This window comes from Lissotriton vulgaris, chromosome 4_1 (genome assembly GCF_964263255.1).
Source record: "Lissotriton vulgaris chromosome 4_1, aLisVul1.2, whole genome shotgun sequence".
NCBI classification, from domain to species: domain Eukaryota; kingdom Metazoa; phylum Chordata; class Amphibia; order Caudata; family Salamandridae; genus Lissotriton; species Lissotriton vulgaris.
The window spans coordinates 1611588951-1611613323 of NC_141691.1; the positions used below are offsets into that span (position 1 = coordinate 1611588951).

A 24373-nucleotide genomic window follows, 5' to 3' on the forward strand; every position below is an offset into this window, starting at 1 on the left:
TCAAATAAGACGCCTAAGTAGGAAAAAGACTGGACCTGGCCTATTTAGTGGGAGCATATCCTATATACAAATTTCCTTTTTGGTCTTGCCCCAACTGACATAACATAGGATTTTTCCAGGTTAGCTGACAGGTCAAGTGTGGCCATGAAGTTGACAAATCCATCGATCAGCTTCTGGAGCCCCAGCGGTGTTCGAGCTAACAACACCACGTCGTCCACGTAAAGCAGGACGGGCACAGCGCGATGGCCTATTTGGGGGGAATCCACGCTCAGTTTAGATAGTTCCTTGTCCAGGTTTTGATATATAAAGAAAATAAAAATGCGCTAGGATGCAGCCCTGCCTCACTCCGCTTGTACATAGGAATGGTTCTGTCTTGCTTCCGTCTTGGTTATAGCGGACCGTTGCTGATGTATTCCAATGTAGGGCCTTCAGGGTGTCAACTAGCCCTTGTTCCACCCCCAGGCTGATCATCAATGCCCATAATTTTTCTCTATTTACGCGGTCGAAGGTCGCGGAAAGGTCCATAAACTCCAGGTGCATAGCCCCTTACTGGCAATAGTGTACTTAGCCGTCAAGAGGTATAAGTTCAGACACTGATCAGTGGTTGATCTTCCCTCCTTGAACCCACATTGGATATCTGTAAGTATTTGGTTATCCTCTGCCCAATCTTGTAGATGATTTAAAATGGCTCGGCCCAACACCTTCGCCGTCACTTCGATTAAAGATATAGGGCGATAACATTGGGGGTCATCCCGATTCCATTTTTTATAGATTGGTACAATGGTCGCCGAGGACCAAGAGCGGGGCAGCCCTGCCACAACTGCCTCATTCAAGACCCTCGTGAGAATGGGAGCCCACAGCTCCATATTACTCAGATAAAGATCAGGGGGTATACCGTCAGGTCGGGGTGCTTTATTTTTAGTTAACCCTAAGATAGCCAATTCCACTTCTGCCATAGAGAAATCTAACCGTGCAGTCAATATTTACCTCTGCCCTTCATCATGAGTTATCTTCCCTGTGTGGTTATACAAACTCAGGAAGTGGGTATGCCATTGTTCAGGTAAGATGGTATTCAGTATTTGTGGCGCGCTTGGGTCCTGGAAGCACGGTTTGTTTATGACTTTCCAGAACCCAGACATATCTCCTCTTTCTGCCGCCTCCCTTAAGTCATCCCAGGCTTGTGTTTGAAGGCTTTCTTTATGGGATTTCAGGGCCTTTTGATATTTCGATCTGTAATGGGCTATTCTGGAGTTGTCCCTAGGGCGCTGTTTTAGACTGTATTTAAGATCTTTATGTGCCTTGATACAATCTTGGTCAAACCAACGAGATGTGGTGACTGTTTTGCTTCTTTTAGGGGTCTTTAATAGGCTGTCGACAAGATGTGCTATTTCTTCAAATGCACTGACCACCATCACTCCCTCGTTGTTTTGATCAAGGCATGCATTTATAGCATTTAGCCCTACTGTTACGAGACTCCTATAGAATGTATCTCCGTCTATCTTGGCTCACCTGAGCATCCTCCCCTGATCTACAACCTTTTCTATTGCATCTACTCTGATCAATGGTTTCTTGCAGTTTAGGCATTTTAGTTCCATAACCAAAGGGTTATGATCACTAAAAATACTAATTTCAATTGCCATACTGCTAATCCAGTTTCTAAGTGTGGGAGAAACCATGATAAAATCTATGTATGAGTGGCAGCCTCTGCCCTTAAAAGTTGGGTTAGGTTCCCCACTACTGCCTAACTCAATCAAGTCCATTGTGTGCACCAAGTTGTGCCTTTTTGTCACTTTGTCTATTTCCCACCCCTCTACGGAGTGTGCAAAGTGTGGTCCTTTTGTCACTGTGCACCGCGACCAGTCCTTACTTAATGGTCTCAAATTCTCACAGAGGTGACAATTAAAATCCCCTGTGAGAATGACGCGCGGGGCACCTGCTACCTTAGTTGATGATAATTGTGCGTCTAGGCGGGAATCCAATTCTTTTATTACGTTTCCTCTACTGTTTGTGCCTACCGCATTATACCAATTTACCAATAAAATATTGGTCCCTTTAGAGTGGGAGCCTATTGCCTGCATTTTTTTTTAATTCCAGTTATGGTTGAACCATACCCCTTGTATGCGGAGGTCTACATATGTTAGTAGTCCTCCAGTCGCTCTCCCTGATGAGGACCTTACGGCAGGAACTGGGAAGCATTTAAACCCCTCTATGATATACTGATTGGGATCAATCACCCAAGTCTCCTGCAGACATATGATGTGAAAGCTAGTGATGTACTTTCTCCATTCCTGGCAATCGTATTTAGCCGCCAGACCTGCTATATTCCAACATCCTCCCCAGCTATTATTGGTGCAACTATATTTTCTATATTTGGCCTTACTGGTTTATCTGGGGATGATGTGACCCTCTTATCTTTTCTGCGTACCTTGAGCTCTGTGTGCTGTGTCCCGCCTTGTTGCTCTGGGTCATCCTTCTTACTGACTCCCCTGCTGCTGCTTGCTTCTGGGTTGGTAGATGTTGTATTTCCCAGCCATATAGGCCTTTCACCAAATGATCCCCTAGCAGATTGGGGTGTACAAGTTATGTCACAGACGAGTCAGTCCACCTAATCCAATACAAAGAACCTATTCCAATGGGCATGCAGTGGGATAGCTGGATCGTATACAGGTATACTCTGCTAACGTGCTTGCCACTGTGGCACTCTATTCTGGAGGTCATGATGATAAACCCTACTAGCATGAACCCTATTTGTATACACTGGTCTATGAGGTGTGGTGGGATAGAAATAGGATAGATGCAGCGGATATATTTGAGTGTTTGTGCTGCTTGAAGGGGCATTGCATATGTAGTTCACTGCAGAGGTGTCCCTAAAAATTATTGTTATGATGTCTCCTGCTATCGTTTTTACTCCTTTCCCAATCCACTTCCCTCTTCTGACTGTAAGTATTTCCCCAGAGATATTTGGGGGTAACGGCCTATTCGCCCTTAGCTATTGCACACACTTGTTTTTTAAACTCAAAATGATTTTCTCTTTTCCCTTCCTTTAGGGGAGGAACCCCCGTTAGTACTACAACGAAGGGCAGGGCTTCCGGGGGAGATTAATAGTATGGAAGCGTGCTGGGCCTGTTTTCTCTGATACATTTTTAAGCAGGGTATTTTTGGTCGCATTATTACTGTCCTTCGGATTAGGACCTATTTTGCCATTAACAGCTGTAGGGATTCCCGCTCCCTGGTTGATATGAGCCTGAGGGGTAGTGATGGTGGAGCAAGAGGATAAGGGAGCTCTGGTGTTTTTTGAAGTAATAATTTGTGTTCCCATCTTAGTATTTTTTGTAGAGGGATTAGCAACTGGTGCTACCTTATCCTTATGTGTGTTATTTGGTGTAACCCTTTCCTGCTCGGCCGAAAGTTCCGGCTGGAGCCACCGGCTTTGACATTCCTGCCCCCCTATTGTTTATAATAGAGGTTAGTCTGTCAATCTTTGACATCAGGGGTTTGATGTGAGTAATGATGGTTTCTTCCAATCCTGCCTTTAAGGGATTTTAATCTGTAAGAGTGTCCTCAGCAACTCTAGGGGTCTCTGTGGGTGCCTGTGCACAGGGGAGCTCCGCGTAAGAAGACGTAAAGCAGAAACTTATGTCTGGGACATCTGTTGCAGCCACTGACAGGTCCTCTCCTAAGTCTTGAATAGTTATGGTCGGTGGTAGTGAGAGCCTTCTTTCGGTGTTAACAATTGCCGTAGCTACTGCCCCTATAGTTTGTTGCAACATCTTATCTATTGCTGTGAGTGTAGGTAGGGGCTGTGGTATGGTGGTCTTCTGTCTGGTGTTAGAATGTCGCCTGGGCATCTTAGCAATTTTGGTCACCTTTCTCATTATTTGATAATCAGTGCTTGTCTGATTTAGGGAATAATCTCGCCACTAGAGAGTGTATCTTTCTGGCTTAAAAAGCCAGGCAATATCACCAAAACCTTTCAAGAGCACGGGGTTTTAAAACATTGTCAGTAGTACCTTGCCATAAGTATGTTGTCGTCATGGCAGTCCGTTGGCGAAACGTTAGGGGGGTGGCCCAGCCCAGCCTCGCTTCGCCCGGCGCTCCAGTGCGCTCCCCCAACGCGGGGGTGACGTGCAATTTAAAGCGCCTCCTGGCGCGAATTCTCCCTCAGCAGGGCCGCAAGGGAGCTTGGGTGATGTAGTTCCCAGCTCCCCTCGGTCCCCCCCCCCACAGCGGCCGCACTCTGAATGGTAGGCCGCGGCGGCGGGGAAGAACCGGTAGCGGTGTCAGTGGCCTCGGGAAGCGTTGTTTCGTGGGGAATGAAGTCCTCCCAATTCTTGAATCAAACAGGAGCCAAAGGGTAGGTAGCGGCAGCAAAGTGGATAGTTTGATTCCCCCGCTCCACCGGGGGTGGCGTGCAATTTAAAGCGCCTCTTGGCGCGTATTCTCCCTCAGCAGGGCTGCAAGGGAGCTTGGGTGATGTAGTTCCCAGCTCCCCTCGGCCCCCCCCACAGGGGCCGCGCTCTGAATGGAAGGCTGCGGCGGAGGGGAAGGACCGGTAGCGGTGTCGGTGGCCTCGGGAAGCGTTGTTTCGTGGCGAATGGAGTCCTCCCAATTCTTGAATCAAACAGGAGCCAAAGGGTAGGTAGCGGCACCAAAGTGGATAGTTTGATTCCATTATATCTCTGTTGGATTAACCCTGCTGATGCGAGTATTGACTTTATGAATACAATTAACTATAACAGGTCCCAACATACAGAACACATTCTTATATTTTAAGCCTTACAATTGCCTTTTCTCGGAATCAGTACATGAGAAGCATTCTGGCACACTTAGTTTGCTGCAAAAGTATTGAGGCCCACAGAAGTGATGTTCCTATGGAGTAGAAATTCCATTGAGTAGGATGGGAGGTGTAGAGTCTTGCAATATTTTATGACTGAACCCTTTTGGCTCCTAATGCACTCTGTAGAGATGTGACGTAGGTGTTAGAATGTTTAGTTCACAGTTACACGCAGAAGAATAAAGATATGTAATACTAAGCACCCTGTGTGGTGTAGTCATTGGCGGGTATCAAGGCTGGGAAGATTCCACTAATGACGACGAGATAGGGGATAAGTAACAAGAAGAATTACCATGCTCTCCCAGAGAGTTTGCCATGTCCAAACAAATGGCTTGTGCATGCTATGTGTATCGGTGTCGAAAAACGGAATCAGCGCTTCATGCACTTGGAGTCAAAGCACAACTCTGGCCACTGCTGAGCAATTGAAGACAATGGAAGCGTTGTTACAAATCTACACGTTGATGTTCAAGAACCTGCTAGGCAAGCCATACATAAAGGTTCAGCGCTGCCTCGCAAGATACAGTTGTACATTATATGGAGTGTTAATGTTGAAAGTGGACTTAACCGGGTTTATGAAGGGCAGCAGGTGATAATCATAACCAGGTGGGGATCAAGCAGGTGTTACAAGATGCAAATTGGCATTTTGAAGAATGCACTGAAGAGTGTCTTCGTAATACAGAATTCGGTGAAGATGGCTCAAGGAGAAGGGTTTTGGGTTGTGCTTACTGAGCCGTCCATACATGAAGCAGTTCGTTCACACAGCTGCCATGTGGACCTCAGAAAACCCTTTACAGGTCTTTGGAAAATAGGGAGCCGAGGACAACTCTCGGAAAAGTGACATTTTTCAGACGGCTTTAAAGAAAGTCATGTTTCTAGCTCTCATAAAGATGAGTCAGACGCCTGCACAGATGAGTTGAAGACACCTAGCCACAGGGATCCACCCGAGGTGTCAGTAAGTTCCACATTGGTCTACAATGCTGCTGCATTCCTGAAACCACCACCACTTTTGACACCTCCAAAAATATTGCCTATAGATGGACTGCATAGATAGAGACATTTCATTGATGCACTTCAAGAGACTGATAAGAAAAAGATTTCTAAGTATCTAAAAAATCTTACTGGTGATGTTGTGAAAGAGGATGCTACGAACTGACAAAGAAATTACAAATTGTGAAATGTAAGAACCGCTGAATCCCAAGTTCAATCCAGGGCCAAACAAGGATTATGAAAGATACATTTTCAGGTAAGAATTCCAAAATTTTGGTGAAAAGATTGCGGATTTTTGGAGAGACTCAATATGAGTATCAAACAAAGTAAGTTCAATGAATTTAATGATGAGGAAGTTATGCGACTTAGAGTTACTGATGGATATTTGTCCGATTCATTCAGACAACGAATGCTGAGAGAAACTTTCAGTCTGGAGCAAGAGTTGATGGCTGCCAGAGTTGAGGAGCATTCTGAAAGACAAGCTGCTGACATGGAGGCCAGAGATGCCCAGAGTGAATTAGTCATGAGTATAAAAAGTAAGCCCAAGCAAACAACTGAAGGACTCAAAGAGATGTCCATACGTACAAAGAAGTTAAGTGGAGCTTTGTTTCCACACACAGGTAAATGCTCTACCATTGGACAAATATGTAAGGATGTGGGAAAAAGAACCATTTTGTCATGGTTTTTTAAACTGAAGGAAAAAGTAAGTATGACACGTCTCGAAGACAAAATAGCTGCTAAAATATTCCGGAGGCAATGTTCGATGTACCCCCACAAGAGGAGAAATCAATTGAGTCAAATAAATCCTGAATGAAGTCTATCTTGATCTAAATCATTGTTGTGCACATGCCGGACATGACAAATCACCATAGTCATACAACCATTGTCCGAAATTTACATTCAAAATAAATGATTGCTTGATACCTTTCATCATATACAGTGGTGTAAAAATAAAACATAATTCCTGAAGAGAAATACAATGAATTATCTCCATTGTCTTGACTTATGCCATTGAAAACGATATTGTACACCTGGCTGCATTGCCATCCATAAAAAGACAAGCTTCATTTGTAGCGACAATGAAATACAAGAAAACAAAGGTGCAAGCACCCATTTATGTGCTTCTTGTGCCTGTTTGCACCGTTTCAGTATCACTCACACTATGGGACTAATTTCTGTGAATTAGAAACATGAATACTCACGAAGAAATAGTAAGTCATTTTGCTTTGATGTTTTATGGCTCAGGAAAGCTTAAGACTATGAAAGTAAAGTTACATATTAATGAAAATGTCCATCCTGTTGCTCAGAGACATAGATGAGCTGCTTTCCATTTAGAAGATGCTGTTGAAAAATAACTTGAATTGTTACTTAAGCATGCCATTATTGAGCTTTCAACTGGAATGATGACATGGGTTTCTCTCTTAGTGGTTGTGCCCAAAGGGAGACTAAAGGAGCTGAAAGTATATGCGTTGATATGCTCCAAGCAAACAAGGTAATTGAACGAGAATGACCTCCAAGCACACACATTGCTGACATGATAATGCAATTAAATGGTACAAAGGTCTTCTCTCGACTTGATTTAAATAAATGTTCTCATTCTTTGGAACTCAAAGAAGATTTCAGGTTCTTTACAAACCTTTCTACACATGTTGGTCTGTTTTGATATAATGGATTCAGTTTTGGTGTATCATCGGCTGCAGAACTTTCTCAATATGTCATTCGATGTGTCATACAGCCGGTTGTGAATGCATTCAATTATAGCAATAACATATTGATTTTCCGAGCTAACCAGAAGGAGCATGTTAAAATACTCACCCATGTATGTCTTTACTAACTGATGCAGGCCTGACTTGGAATTCAGAAAAGTGTTCACAAGACAAAGTTAAAATTCTTTGGTCAATCTTTTCAGATTGGGGTGTGACACTCAACCCTTCCAAAGTACAGCCCAGCCAAATGCTGATCCCCAAAAAGCAGTTTTATGATACATTCATTTATTGCCATGGCCAGTTACTGTTCAAGATACATATGAGATTTCGCAACTATAATTGCTCCCTAACAAGAGTTAACAAAGAAAAATGTTTCATTCAAGTGATCACAAGAATGTGAGAGAGGTTTCAAGAAAATCAAACTAGCCATTGAAATTGTAACTGAAATGGCCTATTTCAATCCAAAGCTTCATACAGAGGTTGTTGTTGATGCTAGCCCAGTCAGGTTAGGCGCTATCCTAGCACAGCAGACACCCCATGCTTGAAGGCATATTGTGGCATATGCCAGAAGAAGTTAGTCTCAGACGGAATGTACTCACTCATAACCTGAGACAGAAAGTTTTACCTTGGTATGGGCTTGTGAACATTTCCATGTGTTCCTGTGTGGAAAACCTTTTAAGTTGGTAACGGATCATCAAGCTTTATTGACTATCTTTTGCAATCCAAAAGCCAAGTTGCCTCTTTGCATTGAATGGTGAGGACTACAATTATAGGAGTACCATTATACCATTTTGCAATGGGCAGGAAATGATTAAAACCCTGTTGACTACTTTTCCAGACTGCCCTTACAAGGTCAAGGTACTCTATCCAAGACAGCTGAAATATACATTAATTTCAGTCTAAAATCTAATACCCCAGCTGCCATATTTTTAGCCCAGATCATCACTACCACAAGCCATAATAGTGACATGCTGAAGTTGAAAGAAATAATCACACATCAGTCGTGTAACCAACAAGCCCAACCTCTTACCAGTGATGGTGAATGCCAAAAATGCAAAAACGTTAAAGATGATCTGTCTATAACTCAGGAAGGATTTATACTGCAAGAGTCGAGATGCCTAATTCCGTAGAATTTGAGACAGAAAGTAATTGAAGTAGCTCACTAGGGACATTGTGGAATTGTTACGACAAAGCGAGCTCTCTAAGAAGAAGTTTGGTTTCCATATTTAGATGAGAGGGTTGAAAAGAAACTGAAGTCCTGTCATCTATGTAGCTGCCTTTCTACCAACATTACTCAACATATTCTTACCATGTCAGAACTCCCTAAGCATGCATGGGAGAGAATAGACATTGATTTCTTTGGTCCACTCAATAATGGACATTAACTGATGGTAATTGTAGATGAGTACTCACGTTTTCCGTTACTAGAGAATCTCACATCCACAACTCATGAGTGAGCCAATGAGAGACTCCACAACATCTTTGCAGCATGGGACGTTCCAGACACTTTGAAGTCTGATAATGGCCTGCCGTTCAACATTTGAGAATTTAAGGATTTCCTGGAGCATTTGAACATAAAGCAACAGATGGGTACACCTTTGTTGCCACAGGTCAACAGAATGGTTGAATGTTTTATGAGTATGCTAAGAAAGCAGTACAGCGTGCAACTCTTGAGAGGCTGAGTTTAAAAACTTTTTGGAATTCCACCCTACCAGCCTACTGATCACAGGTGAAAGTCCTGTGACTTTGATATTCGGGAGAGCAATAACAACCAAGTTACCTCAATGGACCAACAAATGAGAAGGAAGTGAGGATACAACTCACACAAAGGACTTGGTTAATAAGAAAAAGATGAAAGCCTTTGCTGACAAGAGGCGACATGCAAAGAACATTGAGTTTAAGACAGGAGATCTCGTGATTGCCCAACAACCGCAAGGAGAAAATCTGATGCTCCATATGATATTGCACCTTTCCTTGTTGTGTCCACTAAGGGACATATGGTGACTACCCAGCATCCTGGAAAGTCTGTTATTGGAGACTCTTCTCACTTTCGGAATTTAAATCATCAGTCTTGTGATCAAGATGGTGAAAGAAAGACTGAACTGAAAAACTAATTGACTACAGTCATGACAGCTCCCAGCTTCCAGTAACCAAATCTGGTTGAATAATTAAAGCAACAAAAAGGTTGATTGAAGAAAGGTAATTATGTGAGTTGGGTGTTGATTTTGATTTTAGGCCAGTAAGCAAGCTCTAGCCACTGGCACACCCTCTCTTTGAGGAGCAACGCATCAGCCTCCAGTTATGGGGTGTATGAACAATACAACGCATAGGAACAGGATGCCACTTCGGGACTGCATTCCTAGTGCCAACATGGTTGGGACGCCACTTGGTGGATGAGCGCCTCATTACTGAATGGGCATTTGCAGCGAGGGAGCACCCGGACGTGAATCGGCTTGGAGACAAGCGCATGGTTCAGCCCTTTGAAGTTGCACTACAGCTTTATGGCCAAGGAGGGGAGGAGATCATATTCTAATGGGAACTGTCATCCCAGCTTCAAAAACGAACCTTCAGGTGAAATGACTAATCGAATGAAACTGGCACTGAAGAAAGCCTCACGGATAAAACGCGTCGGCCACAGTGTTTCACAGACATGTTGTACTATGCATGATGATCAATACCTCGGCAGAGTAAACCCTATTAAAAATTCACCCGAGCCCGTTCTTAGTGTACTTGGGGTGTTGATATCGATATATATATATATATATATATATATATATATATATATATATATATATATATATATATATATATATATATATATATATATATATATATATATATATATATTCACTGAAAAAAACATAGATTTCAGGGTTGTTATAGTTAGCTGGACATTTCACTCTGACAAAACCCTAGAAATTCCACTGTTATAGTTCGTTCAGCTAATTATAACTCGCGCACCCGCAATGCACTGCTCATGACGTCACATATTACATCATTCATGACATGGTCAGTGACATCACTGATGACAATACTAATTACAGTTGCAGAGACGTGGTCCGAGGCCGCACCCCTTTTTACACCTCTCTGCAACGCATCTCTGTGGTGCTTACTGGGTGTACCTGGTGGGCTCGTTCACCCCCAGGGACCATCAGGATTCAAGTAGACTTAATCCCCCAGCACACCATAGGACGTGTTTGCACACATGTAACAATAGGCCCGCCCCCTCCCTTCACCACTTTGAAAACAAGCATGTGCCGCGCTTTAAGTTGAGGGATTAAGTCCCCTTGAAACCAGAATATCCCTGTGGTCCAACTAGCCCACCAGGTACATTCAGTAAGCGCTACACAGCTATGTTGCAGAGAGGTGTAAAAAGGGGCATGGCCTCGGACCACCTCTGTGCAATGCAGCCCTGTGGCGCATACTGGAGGTACCTGGTGGGCTAGATGGCCCCCAGGGACTGTCAGAATTCAAGGGTAACTAATACCCCACCTTCAAACGTGCCACGGGGCGCGTTTGCACAGTGGTGCAGGAAGGGCTCGGGGCCTAGGGCGATTTGCCAGTTCCTTTAATTATTTTTTAAAAATCTTTTTGGGGAGTGGGGCTGTGTGGCCCCCATTACCCTGGCCACTTTTGGCCCCCGGGACCCCATCCCCTGGGGCTTTGCTCCTTTTTTTTTAATGATGCGGAGCGGGACCACGTGGCCCCCCGGCCAATTGTGGCCCTGGGGACCCCATCTCCCGGGGCCTGGCCATCTGTTTTTTTTTCTCTGATGGGTGCCAGGGAGGGGTCTGCGCGGCCCCCCTCCCTGGCCACTTATGGCCTCGGGGACCCCATTCCCTGAGGCCAGCCCGATCCGCTGGGGACCGTGGGGGGACTCCAATTCTCCCACGGTCCCACCGGCTCCCCGCCTCCTGCGGGAGCCGGCATTGCTTTTCCACATGAGGAGCTGCTGACATGCAGCTGCCTGTGTGGATAAGCAATCCTGCTTTGCTTCATTGAAGCAAGAGCAAGTTTCCCTGCTCTCTCTTCAATGAAGCAAACAGTAGTCCCCAGGGCCATCATGGGCTCCAGGAGGTGAACCCAAGGAGCTGGTAGTCCCCAGGGATCGGGGGCCTGTAACGGACCCCACATTTGCATAGTTAGTGCCCCGGGGAGGTGGTGGTGGCCGAGGCATGTGGGGGGGCTCGAACCCCCACACAGGTTTTTTTTTATTTTTAAATGAGAGCCCCAAGTAAATGGTGGTCCCTGGGGCATGTGTGCGAGCCCCCGCAAAACATAAATGAAGCCCCAGGGAGGTGACGGTACCTGGGGCTAATGCTCCCATGGGCCACCGCTATACATTTTCTACATTACCCCGGGACCTTGTCCACCCGGGGGCTTAAACATAAAGTGCGTGAACGGATATACACCACTTAAAAAAAAGGTTGATTTCTAAACCAAGCACTACCTTTTTTACAAAAATTGGGGTAATTCTGTTCAGTAGTTTCGGCTGTAGTTTTGCCTAAAGTTTCCTATGGGAAATTGATTTTTTTACTCTTGTTTTTTTAATTTCTCAGCAACTACTGAATGGATTTGCACCATTTAAAAAAGAGGTCGCTTTCTGAACCAAGCACTATCTTTTTGCCAAATTTGGGGTAATTCTGTTCAGCAGTTCGGGCTGTAGCCTGTCTCAAATTTTCTATGGAAATGAACATGGGGAAAACGTGTTTTGGAACCCCTTTTTTTCTCAGCCCCTGCTTGATGAATCAACCCCAAACTTTCAGTATAAGAACTGACCTGGATAGACTTGTTTTTGGGAGAATTTCGTGAAGATTCATCAAACAACTCTAAAGTTATTAGCAAATCAAAAAGCGCTCTTACTATGGAAACTAGGTTCGAACTATAACTACCTACTGGCAATCGCCAGTAGGTAATATATGTCTATATATATATATATTCACTGAAAAAAATCATAGGTTATAGACCATATATAGTTAGGAATTAGCATTTACAAAACCTTATTTTACTCACACAAAACCATTGAAATTCGCATATATAGTTAGTTGCATTAACTATATATCGCGCACCCGCAATCCACTGCTGATGATGTCACATATTACATCATTCATGGCATGGTCAGTGACATCACTGATGACATCACTGATGACATCTCAAATGACATCACTGATGACATCACTGATGACATCTCAAATGACATCACTGATGACATCTCAAATGACATCACTGATGACATCACTGATGACATCTCATTTGACATTACTGATCACATCACTGATGATATAATTCATGTGATAATACCATGAACCTCTTCAGACTCTAATATAACCTTAGATACAATCAGTGTAAACAGACACTCACAGACTGTCACTCATCCATGGAGTTACTCACACACCTAGTCAGTCATGCAAAGAATCAATCGCACCTCCATTTCCTCAACTATACAGTTATACACACCTTACTTATTCAAACATATACTAACACATATTTACTCTCTTATACAATCCCTGATACAAGTTCACAATGATCCATACAGCCACTCACACATTCACTGGCTCTTATGCACAGTTATTTATATATGTCAACTCTCACATGTACTGTGTTTTACATATGTACTTACTTTGACATGTAGCACTGAGATATCCATTCACTCACCAATACACTCATGCACACAGTCAACTGCCCATACAGCTGTTTCCACATGCACTTTTGAACCCATACATCTAGTGAATCAACTGCTCACACATCTATGCACAGTCTCCCATACAAATACTTGGGCAACCAATCAATAACCCATATAGTTACTCATAAAGCTACTGATCAACACATGCAGCAGTTTACAGAACAACAGACATAATGATGCACAAACTAAGACAGTTTAGTCACTAACCCATGCACTCAGTGAGACACATTTAATCACTCACTCATACAGTCAGTCATGCACCTACTAAATCCTTCATCCAGACCCTTATACATCCACTCATTCTTCAATATGTAAGACATATTTTAACTTTACAGAAACATACAGTCACTGGATGTTGTCATCAGTGATGTCATCAGTGATGTCATTTGAGATGTCATCAGTGATGTCATCAGTGATGTCACTGACCATGTCATGAATGATGTAATATGTGACATCATCAGCAGTGGATTGCAGGTGCGCGATATATAGTTAATGCAACTAACTATATATGCGAATTTCAATAGTTTTGTGTGAGTAAAATAAGCGTCGTCGTATTTCACTCTGCCTTCCACGCAGAACAACGAAGAGAGCGAGACCACAAAGTGAGTGCAGTTTCTCAGTGCATTTTATTTTGTGCCAAAGTTACAGCCTGCAATTCCGCCATGACGCGTTTCACCTCGAGAGAGGCTTGTTCACATAGCGTGTCATGAACACAAACGAGGGTTTATAAAGTGCTAATGCGTAATTCATTTCAGATGTGCAGATTACATTTTTTTCAAATCATCGACAGTGAAGACATCCTGTGTTCAGTCAACCAAGAATAAAGGGCATAGTGCCCAACGGGTTCCAACGTGCATGAATGCAGTAGTAGAGTATAAACATTATTGTTTTAAAAATTTATACAAATAAATAGATTTCATATATATACACATGGTTAAAAATTATTAATCCATAGTATTTTCATTAATTTCATCGATTATACTCCATATATATACACAATTTGATCAGTATATATAACATATATAGTCCACGGAACCCCGATTTATCACTTGTAGGTAAGAAACACATGGCTTCACACACGAGAGATAATTACGCCCCAGTGGGCATACACAAATAAAACCGCACAAACTAATAAAGACATTAAAGACATGTACTTTTAAGTCAACCTCTTATGGTTACTGCAGATTAGAAAGTGTTTTTAAAGTGAATAAGTGCTGATACTAGTTGTTAAAAACATGCTACAGTTAACAGCAGGCAGCAGAGTCTGATAAAAACAGATTGAGAGTCGGTTAGGGTAAATTACTGTTTGCATCGAAAATAGTTTTCAGCAGATATACATTAACTAGAGGCAGGTGTAAAGATCCTCGCTATTATTTAAACCCCCGGGCTCTTTGTGTTAAATTCAAGAATGAACCTGGTTTCCAGAAGGCGCAATTTTGCGTCTCGGTTACCCCCTCTTTTCAGAGGCAAAACCGAGTCCACAAGGAAATATTGCAAGCTGCTGGGGTCACTATTATGCGTGGTTTCAAAGTGTCTAGCCACGGGATAGGCCTGATCCTTTCCGGAAATTGCCCTAAGATGTTGCAGGATGCGCTTTTGGGCAGGTGGGCGCGTGCTCCCCACATATTGTAATCCAAAAGGGCATTGCAGGACATAGACAACGTATTCTGTCCTGCATGTCAGTCTTTTGTTGATAATAAAGGGTTTATCTGAAAAAGGGCGTGAGACCTGAGTTTTGTTAATTCCGTGGCGGCAAGCTTTACAAGTAAGACACTTTTTGAAACCAGTAATGTGATCCATCCAGGATTTTGTGGGTTCTAGCGTGTTGCTGACTAGGGCACTTGCAAGGCTAGGGGATTTGCGAAACGTTATGCTAGGTTTGTCCGGTACCAGGTCACCTATTATAGGGTCGCCTTTGACCAGGTTCCAGTTCTTGTTTAGAATTTTCCTGATCTGGGAATGTTGGTTACTGTAGGTTACAATGGCTCTGGATTGAATTTGCTCATTGTTACCATACTCTGCATTAGGTTTAGTTTTAAGCACTAGTGCATCCTCCCTCGTGATTTTCTTAGTACGTCTAATAGCTCCCTCTATTAGAGTACTACTGTAACCTCTTTGCAGAAACCTGGCTTAACTAGCTTGTTGTGCCTGGTCACACTCCAAATTGGAGCTGCAATCTCAGCATCTCCCCATAGGGGATGCTGCGGATAAGGTGTTGGGGATGCTGGCTGCTGGCATGTAGGACTATGTTGCCAGCAGTTATTTTTCTGTGTAACTTGGTTTGCAGAGTGCCATCCCTGATATAAACCTCCACATCTAAGAAAGTAACCTTTTCTTTGTCAATATGTGATGTGAATTCAAGGTTCAAACTGTTCATATTCAACTGTTTCACAAAATCAATAGCCTCTTCCTGTGACCCCCTCCAAATCAAAAATAGGTCATCAATATACCTTAGGTAGAACAAAACCTTGTTTTCCATGGTTTCCTTGTGGTCACCCATAAGGACCTGCTCCTCCCATAGCCCCATATGTAGACAGGCGAAGCTAGGGGAGAAGCAGGCCCCCATAGCCACCCCTCTCAATTGCTGGTATATTTGATTATTGAAAATAAAAAAGTTCTGTTCCAAACAAATCTTCAACATACCAACAATCATTTTATTATGCTGTAGGCATTCAATGGGGCGTTTGCCAAGGTAGTACTCAACTGCTTTAATACCATCGCAGTGTCGAATTGATGTATGCAATGAAGTAACATCCATGGTAATAAGCAATGGTTCATCATCTCAGGTAATTGAAGCCAGTTTGCACAAAAAGTCAGTCGTGTCTCTGACATAAGAACCCAAGCTCTTTACCCATTCTTGTAGGAAGTAGTCAATATAGCGGGAAATACATTCCGTGGAGCTGTCTATGGCCGATATTATTGGCCTACCAGGGGGCACAAGGGCATCCTTGTGCACCTTGGGTAGAAGGTAGAAACTGGGGATAACTGGATAGTCTTTCTTTAGATATTTATATTCATCAAATGAAATTAAACCACTACTTCGCCATGCCATTAGCTTTGAATTTTGGTCAGTCCAGGCAGCTTTAACAGTAGACAAGTTGCTCTTTTTGTAGCAGTCCATATCACCCAATTGGAGCATCGCCTCCTTGATGTAATCCTCACGCTTCCAAAGGACAATATTTCCGCCTTTGTCGGCCGGCTTAACTATGACTTTGTCATCGTTTTTCAATTTTTTGACCAAATTGTGATAGCATTGATTATTTCTGTTGATGACTTTTTCTTTCTTATTCGAGGCAGTATAAAGTTTTTTCAAGTCACCAATGACGAGTTTGTGGTATACATCCAGATTGTCATGGGTCGATATTGGAAGGAAGGTGGATTTTGGTTTGAATGGAGTAGTACTGACTCCCCTACCAACGGCTTCGTCAGTAACTATATATATATATATATATATATATTATTTATATGGCAAAATGAAACCCCTCATTTTGTTCCTTTTCAAATTAAATGTCTTAAGTGTTACCACTTTATTCCAATCAAGATGACTTCAGGTGTGCCATACTTTTGTCATAAGTAAGACTGTTAGCGTTCTAGTTGTTCTTTAGAACACTCTGGGACATTCTGTCATTGGGCTATAGTTGGGCTACATCTGGCTGATATTTGGGCTACATTTGGGCTCTTAGATCTCTGGTGGCCATCTTGGGAGACTGCATATCAGAATTGTTTTAATGAAATATAAGAGGATTTGAGAAGTCACTCAAAATGTGCCCTAATTTTTCTTTCTTCAGCAATAATGATAATTTCTATGGCAAAATGAACCCTCTCATTTTGTTCCTTTGCAAATTAAATGTTTTAAGTGTTAACACTTTATTCCAATCAAGATGACTTCAGGTGTGCCATACTTTTGTCATAAGTAAGACTGTTAGGGCTCTAGTTGTTCTTTAGGACACTCTGGGACATTCTGTCATTGGGCTATAGTTGGTCTACATCTGGCTGATATTTGGGCTACATTTGTTTTTTTGTCTCTGGTGGCCATCTTTGGGCTACATTGGGCTACATTGGGCTCCATTGGGCTACATTTGGGCTCTAACATATATCTAGCCCAATGTAGCCCAATATATATTTTTTAAGTTAATTTTGGGAAAAACCACTGGAGCATATATCTTGAAACATAGCAAAGGCACATCGGGGTACCAGTCCCTACAATTTTGCCAAGTTTGGTGGAAATCCATTCAGCCGTTCGGGCTAAAAGTGAGTCCAACCGCCCTATGGAAAACTCAATGTTAAAAACACGTTTTGGGACCCCCCTTTTTTCTCGGCCCCCGCTTGACGAAACCCCCCCCCAAACTTTCAGGGGACGCTCAGAAACAAACTGTACCATTTTCCTGAAAATTTCAGCCAATTCCGTTCATCAACACCAAAGTTATTGAACATAGAATTTTCAGAAATCCCTATTAAAAAAATCCAAACTATATATATCTACTGGCGACCGCCAGTAGGTAATATATATATATATATATATATATATATATATATATATATATATATATATATATATATATATATACATATATATATTGCTGCTTCCTTGTTCCGCCGAGCCATGCACTCAGGCACGGGTGCTTGTTTGCGAGGGGCGTGCCCTGCTATTATCGTGGCTACTTTCTCCTTATCTTCACCAAAGAAGAGACAGCACTCACGGGAGGAGGATCAAAGGTTTTATTTTAGACCCTCATATATATAAATGGTTGATTGAAGGTAATTATATATAATATATACAACTATCACTTCATTCCATGCACAGCATGCAACTCGGTCAGTGCTCACGTACGAGGCGGAAACCAGCTTCAAATTCTTATTTCCACCAAGAAAAGATTACGTCGTACTCCATGGTTTCTATTTCAGCAATTTTATTTCATTGCTACCATCTGCAACGCAATATATGTATTTAACAGAGGAAGAGATGTAGTATCTTGCGTTATTTTATGATGGAACCCTTTTGGCTTTTAAGGGACTACATAGAGCTGTGATGTAGGTGTCAGAGAGCAATGCAGTGAAAGCTTATTTTAAAATACTGTGTTCACTATTACATGCAGCAGAATAAAGATGTATAATAGTGAGCTACGCGTGTGGCGTAGTCAGCAGATACCCAGGCTGGGAAGATGCTACAAGAAGTCCAAATTTGAATGCACAGTCCACCGTCTACTGAGAATCCAAGACTTGGAAAACTGAAATGAATTCACTCATAATAGTGAGGGGGAGGTAACACGACAGGACAATAGATTTGGACTTCCCGGTGGAGTCCTCATGGCTGCTAGTAGGGGAGGCTCATAGCTAGTTAGCACTGCAAGACTGCAAGTAAAACAGGTGAATCATTGAAGTCATACAAACATCCTGGTTGTCCAAGGTAGGGGCTGGGGGCAACTGGTAGGCTTTTTAATGATATAATTATTATTATTATGTTTCTTATATAGCGCCTGAATCAACCCCCGAAGGGGTATCTCCGCGCTTGCCTTGGGAACCCGTCCTGGCTTTTCCCTGTGAGATAACCCCTACAGGGCATCCCCAAGGTGAAAGCCAGGCATCCCGCCGCGGGGGGGGGGCGTTGTGGAGATTAAGCAAGCTTAATGCCCAGAGTTGCAGAGTGTGAAGCCATGATTAGGTCAGGCACCGAAGCGAGAATTATCGAGTCCATGGACATTTGAGCTCAAGACCCTGCCGCGTCGGGAATTGAACCCTGGTCCCGGGTCTGACCTCTGCTTCAGGGTCTGCCTGCTCTAACCAGTGAGCCACACTTCTCTAATAGAAATTAAACCTGAAAGAACAAGTTAGAGACCATCAAAAGCAACTCAATCTCACCCTCATCAAGGCATCTGATTTCTATTGACTGATTTGCATATGGCTGGGTCCAAACTGGGGTGACGTGACAAGCCAAATAACAATGGATTAAACCCAGATCTGTGACTTGGGGGATTGTGTGAAAAGCTTCAACACCCTGTCCATCATTTAATTTTGTGATGTTGCTATGTGTGCCCAAAGTGGCTGAGGGTATGCCCAGATGCAGGTCCCTTGCTTGCTGCACCACTGGATTCAAACGAGCGTTGCTGATGAGGGGTGATACCTTGAAACCGGTCCTAGGAGGCCTGTTTGTGGTCCAGGGAGGACCTGGCTTGGCAGTTCGGGCGAGACTGTTCCCATGGGGAGCAGGGTCAAGACTGATTTGCAAAATATATATAACAACATAAAACATTAAACTTGCAACAGTATTAACCAATTTCCAATAAATCCAACACCCCACCCACACTACATTAAACATCATACAGTGGTTCCCATATAAACTAAGAAAACAAAATGAAGGACGAGAAGCTATTCCCGATATAAAACATTTGGCATTTGTCATGGGGGCACATTGACCCCGGCGGTCCGCCTGGAGCTAGATTAGTGATACTAGTATGGGAGCAACCACTTATTAGAGAAAAGTCATTACTTTGAGTCATTGGTGCTATCGCCATGAGGTGGGGCTCACAGTTATTCTGTAGTGAAAAGATATTTGAATCCTCCAGGGCTTTAGGTTGTGGCTTTGTGTGTTACAGGGGATGAATGGTTCGAATGTCCTGGCCCCGAATGCGCAGGCGGGGCTTGTCTATGTGAAGAAGACCCAGTGCAGATCGTCTTGCAGGAGGCAGCCACCTCCACGCAGTTTCCAAGAATTTGGTGTGCCCTTTATACTCCACTTGCAGGCATACCAGGTACAGCATGGCATATCTGATGCCCATCTTACAGAGCATGTTTTTGACATCGCTGAATATCTGTCTGACCTCCTGACCCATAGGAGTAAAGTAAGGGAACAGCAAGATATTGCTGCCTTGATGTCTGAGGGGGACTTTCTCATGCGACAGCCTAAATGTGGTTCTCTGTCTCTGTAATAGAGGAGACGTGCTATTACATACTGTGGTGGTATCCCCTCCAGGGGTCACGGACCCAGCGATCTATGTGCCCGTTCTACTGTGAATGTAGCAGAGAAGATGGTGTGTTTGAACAAGTCTATTAGCAGTTGCTCGGCGAAATCCTCAGGGCGTCACATGTTCATGGTTTCTGCTATTCCTGAAACGCGTACATTATTGCATCATGACATAGATTCAAGATCTTGGGGCCATATTATCAAGAAAGGGTGATACATTATAGCCGCTTTTATCGGCAGGAAACTGCAGCTAAAGCGGTGATAATGGGCTTGATTAAATGCCCTTGTGAACTCCCATTTTGAAGCCCAGGTTCTGATGTTAACCTGGGCTTCTGTGAGAATTCAAAAGGACATATTATGAAGCCCATTATCTCCGCTTTAGCAGCAGTTTCCTGCCGATAAAAGCGGCGATAATGTATTGCCCTTTCATGATAATATGGCCCTTGATTTTTTATGGCTACCTGCTTCAGCACACACACAATCTTGTCTAGCCGTCTTGGCATTGTAGTGGAGGTATCTTCTAGACCCTCTTCTCCTCTCCCTCGAGGAAAGCCACATGTCTGTCTAGCCGCTCACCCAGTCTGTCAATGCGGCCCGCAAGTGTGTTGAACCAGGCATCCATAGCACCGAAGCCTGCCTTGAGCTCGGCCATCAATGTTGCCATATTGCTGGTCGAAATAGTGTTGGTGGTTTGTCTGTGGGCTTGTTGGTGTCGGAGTGAGACCTGCGGCGCTCTGTAGGTTTTGTGGGGTCAAACGTGAGCCTCCATTGTTTGGGGTCTGTTTGGCCCATGTTTGGGGTCCCACCACACAATGCTGCCAGATTTGGGGGTTGTAGCGTGTTTATCGCTTGCCAGGTTCCTAAATGGCTGGTGACTCTGGATCTTCAATAACAATGATTTTGTACTGTAGCTGGATCATATATGCTCCATATGATCCAGTAGGTCCTCTCCATTTACATACCTGGAGGGCAAGCCACCACTCGAGTTCAGGCGCAATGTATAAGGCAATACCAAATCAAAAGTAATTGTAGAACCAGTAGACATCATGTCTTAAAACATTTAGTTGAGATCATTGTGAAGCCTAGGCCATGATAAGTTCAACAGAAGTGTTTCTCTCCAATAAGCAAAGGTTACTTCCCTTTTCGTTTCTAAGTGGTTTGCTCCACACAACCACATAACAATGAATCTCAACTTTTATAATTGTTGTCCCTGTCTCATGAAGAGACTCTGGTCACAGCACACCCAACATTGTGAAAGAGAAGTAAGGGGTGATGATCAGCTTTTCCATTTGTACATCTGTGTCTATAATATGCTGTTGTTTCAAAGCGAAAAGAAACAGGTGGCAATACCCTTTGCAATTTCACATCTACGTAAATTGTTTCACTGAAGGTAATGGACTTGACAAGCAGTGTGTTTTGTACTATCAAGGCAATAATCCTCTCGCCCCTTGCAGGATGCACAATCTAGAAACAGAACTCTCTTCAGAGATAACCATATGAATACACAAATACAGAGGCACATGGAAAGCAGTCCATAAAGTGTATGGGTTAGTAACCATGAAAGTAATCATAGATAGTCCATTTCAATTTTTCTTTCTTATATTTTCTGATCTTTCACTTATCAATACGGTGAAACAAACTGGCAGCCGACACCTGTTTCGTCCTATGGACTTTTTGAAGGAAAATATATCTTCTTACCAAAAGCGAGCGATAAGTAAAACACGAGCCAGGGAAATCCGTAGAGAAAAGTCATAGAACGTACTGAGCTCCATACCTTGCTGCAGGAAGAGAATCTCATCTTTTAACTTCCTGTGAGTTCTATGTGCTAAGATCCTTCGGAGTACTCGAGTTCATGGCAAAAAAAAATAAACCGATATCATTGGTCGACCCAAGCAGTTAAAATGGGTCATGACCAGTACGTGGCCTTGATAAGCCTGTCCTTCGCCTGTGCGAAACAATGCTCTTCCCACAAATCTGAGACATGAGGACCTGCTGTTGTGTGCTGTGATGTTTGTCCTGGTAACCTGCTAAATCCACTCAAATAATATTGGTTATGGATCGTGCACAGGCTTTAGAGTCCTGGCTCTTTTCGGTGATGGGAGGATTCCTACATTTAGGACCAGACACTTAACTCTGTAATAAAACTACCAAAAATGTAAGATATTAATCATTTTTTACCAAACAAAAAGCAGACTTGAAGATCAGCTTCTTCTGTTAACTGATATTCCACGACCAATCTACTAGTAATGTGCTCTGCTATACGATAGCTAGAGATGTGTAAAGGTGAAGCGCACTATGTAACTCTTCTCTCCCTCTCACTCTGTGTTTCTTTGCCCACAGCAATTTTTCCAAGGCTGAGTTATGGCCTTACTATATAGTAAAAGTATAGCTGCATCAGTAATAGTAATGGTAGTAATAATGATATAGTAGTAGTAGCAGCATGTTTAGAATTAATATTAAAATATTAGTCTAATTATTTTCAGGTTTTTCACTATGTTGCCTAAGATCATTTAAGTTACTGGCAGATTTGGGCAGATGGTTGAATATTAAGATGAATGGTACAATGACAAGAAGTTTCAGGAAGTCCAGATGGGGCCGGTAGATGTAGTTACCGGCTTCATCAAGATTATAATTTATGGCGTTTCACAAAGTGATTTCAGCTGCTCAAAAAACCACCCTAACCACTATTTAAAACACTGGGGAAAACATGCAAGAATTGGGGCAGAAACGCTGACTCTCACATATTGCTCTATAAAAACTTGCAATTCCTTTGATTTTCCTGCCAGAAGTACTGTGACACTCAGTAAAAGCAATTCCTGACTGGGGAAATTACAGGAGTTATTCTGGGATACTCATAATGAAGTCCAATATGGACTGCAGTTATTCTAGAGATACTCTTCCCATCAGCAAACCACATAAGGAACAAATGGGGCAAAAGCATGTTAAAGAAAGCATTTTATACAATATGATTCATACTTACAGATTTGACTGCCAGACCCCAGATCCTTGGTCTGTTTGGATATACAGTGATGCAAGTCTTATCCACCCTCTTCAGAAACCAATAAGGCAGTTTTTTTTCTAAGCTGGTATGAAGGTTAACCTAAACAATGTAGATACAGTCAAACGTCTGGCATACATGACATGTATGAAAAGCAGGACAATATAGCTTACAATATGAAGTACGATACAAAGCAGTATAATGTGTTTGGCACTGTATTAAAGCTACATCCCATAATATGTACATCTAATATGTGTCTATGTCTAATATAAATCTAGAAGATTTTAACAAGGTATTTTGCCATTCTTGTATCAGGACTCACTATTCAGAGGGCATTAGGCGTCACATATCAATTAGCGAGTCAAACAAAGACACTGTGCAGTGAGGATCATATGTTTGGCTACTAATGAGGTGGATATTGCAAATAATTGCACATAGCAATAGATGCTTTGACTGAGGCTTCTGAATCTTCAACTTCAATTCTCTGTTCTGGCTTTTATAATGAACTAGCATTGCAATCCTTTGCAGTGTCATCATCTGTGTCTGTTGTCCAGAGCACGTTTGCTGACACTTACACTGTTCACATCATCAGGCTTGTGACCAGGAATCTTGGGGGCTTGCTGAGATGGGATGAGAAATCTAAGCCAAGCAAGAGACTGACACTATCGTGATATGATCCCATGCTGGAAAATCCCGACAAGATCTGCCATGACACTGTACTATGTGGCCTCTCAAATGTTTTCACAATAAGTTGTGTCTGCGCTTTTTGACAATATAATGCGAAGTGCTACTATGCAGCACGAGGGCTGTATTAGTTCCAAAGGATGATGGCCCAAGGTAAATAAACTAAACCATCACAGGAAAATATTTAAAGTCAAAACCATGAAGATTTATTCAAAACTTAAGAATCATTACAAAAAGCAAAAACAGTACTTAGTCAGTCTGTTTAAATCTGTCATAAATCAAGGGAAAAGTCTAAGTATAGGATCAAATTACAGTCCAACCTAGGGACATGTTTGATAGAAGTCTCAAAAACGTCTGTCACACATCCCAGAAAGAGCACATGTTATAGATTTGCAAACAGTGAAACTTACTGTCATTACATGGTGTGAAATTATATAATGGCAACACCTACAGATTTTCATAAAGACATGATCCATTAATTGCAACAATGTAAGGAACACCTTTAGAAAGCATAAATAAT

General features: G+C 42.7%; 1 protein-coding gene across 4 annotated transcripts in view; it reads right to left on the reverse strand.

The window, feature by feature from the left end:
• The window catches only part of TRPA1 (transient receptor potential cation channel subfamily A member 1), a 913216-nt gene that overhangs the window by 67240 nt on the left and 821603 nt on the right, over window positions 1-24373 (reverse strand). For all 4 annotated transcript variants that reach the window (XM_086965876.1, XM_086965877.1, XM_086965878.1 and 1 more), the window contains exon 26: window positions 23152-23271. In XM_086965876.1, coding sequence (XP_086822002.1) covers window positions 23152-23271 — 120 coding nt within the window. The remainder of the gene's footprint in view (window positions 1-23151; window positions 23272-24373) is intronic.